The following is a 4,017-nucleotide window of genomic DNA, read 5'->3' on the forward strand; positions in this document are numbered from 1 at the left end:
CCCACCCAGCCAAGGGCTGGGCAGGGGAGAGGCTGCACTGCGCCCTGACCAGAACCAGAGAGAGCGAGTTCTCCTGGGAATTCTGCTTTTAACCCCTCTGTGTTCTCAGAGGTGTGTCCAGCCTCAATTGGTCACCCCAAGTACCAATATCCAACCCCAATCACTGACTGGCTTGACCCTCTTCCTTCTGTGTTAAACCACAACACACTCCCAGGGTCTGGAATACCAATTCCCAGCCAGGAAAAAATGTTCCTGCCTTTGAATTTCCTTCCTATTATTTCAACAAATTATAATAAAATTATACATCAATAAATTAGAATAAAAAATTAAATAGGAAAAAAATGAAATATAATTATTTCAGCTCTTAATACAATACTCCAACAATGATTTAACCCAAAACAACAATAACTATTAATGTAACATTACCAATAAATATAAATAAATAACTTATATACCAAGAAATACGTTTTGAAAGTTTCAACTCATTATCTAATAGACTTTAGATAAAAAATATCCAAAAAATATAAGATACAATCTAACACACCTTAGTAAAACAATTCAAATTACAAATTTACTAAACACAAAAAACCACACAACTATAATTTCTCATACATTTTAAGAAAATAATTAAACTTTAATAACATCCTTAACTACTCTAAAAAAATTAAATTATTTTAAAAAATTAATTGCAGATGGGTGGTTTTATTTGGATATTATTTTTTTGATTGTTTGGGCTAGATGGTATTAAAAAAGGGATTTTTATAGGAGTTTAATCAGCTCAGGTGTCACTCTGCAAACAGAACTGACTGAAAATGAATGGGACAGGAATCAGTAACTCTGAACGTTTTATTTGCTATCAAATACATCCCAGAAACCCAGCCCCACACAATTCCCATCCCACCGCTCCAAATTGGAATCCCACTTCTACAAATCTCCTCCAACCCCATCTCACGCTGGCAGCTGTGGAATTGAATGAGCTTTGTGTGGGATTGAGTTTTTTTGAGGTGGAAACAAGCAATTTGAGGTGGGACTGTGCCGCGCTCCCGCCCCGGTTCCCTTTGTCTCAGCCCCAGCTAGCTCTTGTGGGGCGAGGGCGGGCAATGGAGGCACCCTCCGCCGCTCCCAGCTGGGGTTTGGAGAGTGCCTTTGTGGGTTCCGGGCAGCGCTAGCAAGCCTCGCGGTGGTAAATGAAGAGCAGATCCTACTGGGGGCTAAGTCCGAGTTTATTGTAGCCCAACGGGGCCAAATATCCTAGAACGGTGCCAGCCAACAGGAACAAGCACAAGGTGCTTGCACTGGCTTATAAACTGTAAGGGAGGGGTATCCAACGACCAATGGGGATAGGGATAGGGGGTGGCTCCGGGATGGGGGGATATGGTGGGGTCCAATGGGGGAAAGATATGGGGGGAGCCCCAGGTCCTCGCCCAATCACCCGGTGCCCTGAGTAGAAGCTTCTGGATGGATGGGAAGGGGCACCGAGTGATAGATAAGGCACCCGGGGGGGTGGGTAAAATGCCTCTTTCAGGGTGATGGATAGATACTGGAAAGGCGGGAAGGGAGGACAAGGCGGGAAAACTGGGGATAAACCAAGTTGCACACAGGGGTACAAAGGAATAAACCAATACATAATACAGGGATAATAAAACATACAAATAACGCAACTCCACAGGACTGTGCCTTTAAAGGTTAAAATTCAGTTGTTTTCAGTGGGATTGAGTGGTTTTGTGGTGACAGAACCATCCCTCTTGGCTTTTGAAATTCAAAGAGATGGAGAACACTGCCCAAAATCACCCCAGAACCCACAAATCCTCCAGAAGTTGAGTTCAGACTATTCAGGGAGGGTGCAGCTGCCGGTGGCAGGATCAAATGAGACGGGTCTTGGTTCCAGAATCCATTTCTTACCCCCCAAAAGACAGGGTAAAGGCAGGGCCGTGGGGTTTGTATAGGGTATCCCAGGGGTGGAGTTAGGGTTTGGGTCAAGGGAGGAATTACTGGCAACACAAGAAGGGTGAGATCAAACTCCTGCCTCTTAGCAACAGGGGCACTCCACACAGAATGCGTCCCCAAATCCTAAATTCCCCCTCAGACTCCTGTAAAATGGTGCGACTTCCGATATTTTTGATCAATTTCTTTAATTTAACCCTGCTTTGTCTGTGTTTAAAGAATAAAGATGAATCAGAGGAAAATTAGGGCCAAATCAAAAGGAGAAGCAGCCAGGTTTGTTCCCAACATTGAGCACAGGGAATGTGGGTCACCAGACCTGTGCCCAGTGTGGGTCCTGCAGTGGGGGATGGAGCTGGAGCAGAGCACAAAGCTTTTCCTGCAGTTGGGGTACTGGCAGGGTTGCCCTTACCGATGCCTCCGTTGGTGTTTGGTCAAGTCAGAGCTCTGGGTGAAGCTCTTCCCACACTGGGGACACTTGTAGGGCCTCTCCCCGGTGTGGATGCGCCGGTGCTTGACAAGTGTGGAGTTGTGCTTGAAGCCCTTCCCGCAGTCGGGGCAGCGGAAGGGCCTCTCATCTGTGTGAATGCGCTGGTGTTTGAGGAGATCAGAGCTGGTGTGAAACCTCTTCTGACACTCAGGACACTCATAGGGCCTTTCCCCAGTGTGGATGCGTTGGTGGATGATGAGTTCTGAGTTCCAACCGAAGCCCTTCCCACACTCCCCACACTCGTAGGCCCATTCCCCTGTGTGGATCATCTGGTGGCGGATCAGGTTGTTGCTCTTCCTGAAGCTCTTCCCACACTCCAAGCACTTGTAGGGCTTCTCCCCATCATGAAGCTTCTCAGGGACCACCAGCTTCGAGCTCTGGCTGAAGCTCTGCCCACCTTCCTGGCCCAGAGTGGGTCTTTCCTCCTCAGAGCATCCTGGGCTGGGTTTGCAGACCCTCCTCCTGTGGTGTCGCTGGGGCTTTTCCTCCCTGTTGGATTCCTGTGCTGTGGAGCCGCTCAAAACACCCTCTTCCACCAGGTTCTGCCGTGGGGATTTGTCCTCTCTGGTCTCCATCCTCAGCTTCTTGTCTGGGGTAAGAAGGACAAGGAGAGGACAGGATTTACCTCAGTGCCAGAGGGAAGGGCAAGGAGATGCCCCCAGTGCGTCCCCGGCAGGAGGGCACCAGCAGCGGGGCTGTCCTGCAGCCGGGGGCCATGCTGGGCTGGGAGATGGAGCAGGAGAGAGGGAGAAAGGGGCACTGACTTCCTCCTCACCTGCCTCGGTGTCCCAGGGCATCTTCCTCTTCCTCATAGCCTTCTCCATCTGGCAAAGGGTTGGGGATGGGAAAATCTGTTTTGGGAAGAAAACAAGGGATAAGCACAGTGAGGTTTGTACTGGTTTGAAGGCAAAACAGGGAGAGTCTAAGACAGAATGACAATTGAATAAGAAAATTAAAATCAAGGCAATAATAGAGAAACACTGGCTTAATCTGACAAAGTCAGATATAACCTGACACCCCAATAATAAGAGTGGTGGTAGCAGTCTGACGAAATGGTGGCTGCAGTCCAGCTGGAGTGATGAACATGATTCTGTCAAAGCAGTGATCCTGTAGAAGGGTCTGGTCTTCCTCTGAAGGTCCAGTGGTGCTTATGGAGCTCTTGTCCTCTGGGAATGCAGTAGGCAAGGTGGTCCTGGTGTTGCAAATGGTGAGATTATATCCAGGCAGGAATGCTTGGTTCCTCCCCCTGGGCGGAGCATCCCACAATGGGATGATGGAATTTTATCAGTCCTGCAGTGACACTCAATGGTCCATTAAGAGAAGATGGCCCCTGGTGGGCGTTATCAGGGCTGAGCCATGGAAGAGATAAAGAACACTGCCCCACCTGTTGATAACAGTTTTTGGAGATGGGGACTGAAAACACTTTTGGTTACATCTGACACTGAAACCTGAAACAGTGAGGCAATCCCTGCTCGATGTGGGGGGTGAACACCATCCCCCTTACCCAAACTGGCTCAGGTGTAAAACCCCCACCCTGGGAAGGCCACGCACACAGGGGACAATGTCACACTTGCCCTGCCCCAAGG

The 4,017-nt window shown here is 48.7% G+C and overlaps 1 protein-coding gene across 1 annotated transcript; it reads right to left on the reverse strand.

Annotated features, from left to right (window-relative positions):
- Positions 1-1,769: 1,769 nt before the first annotated feature.
- LOC146766470 (uncharacterized) lies at positions 1,770-3,647 on the reverse strand. Its single transcript, XM_085588398.1, has 2 exons — positions 3,196-3,647; positions 1,770-3,012 (listed from the first exon to the last, which is right to left on the reverse strand). Exons 1-2 carry the CDS (start codon positions 3,253-3,255, stop codon positions 2,350-2,352), a joined length of 723 nt encoding a protein of 240 aa, XP_085444524.1. The 5' UTR covers positions 3,256-3,647; the 3' UTR covers positions 1,770-2,349.
- Between the last annotated feature and the right edge of the window lie 370 nt (positions 3,648-4,017).

This window comes from Lonchura striata, chromosome 10, assembly GCF_050655825.1.
Source record: "Lonchura striata isolate lonStrDom1 chromosome 10, ASM5065582v1, whole genome shotgun sequence".
Taxonomy (NCBI): Eukaryota; Metazoa; Chordata; class Aves; order Passeriformes; family Estrildidae; genus Lonchura; species Lonchura striata.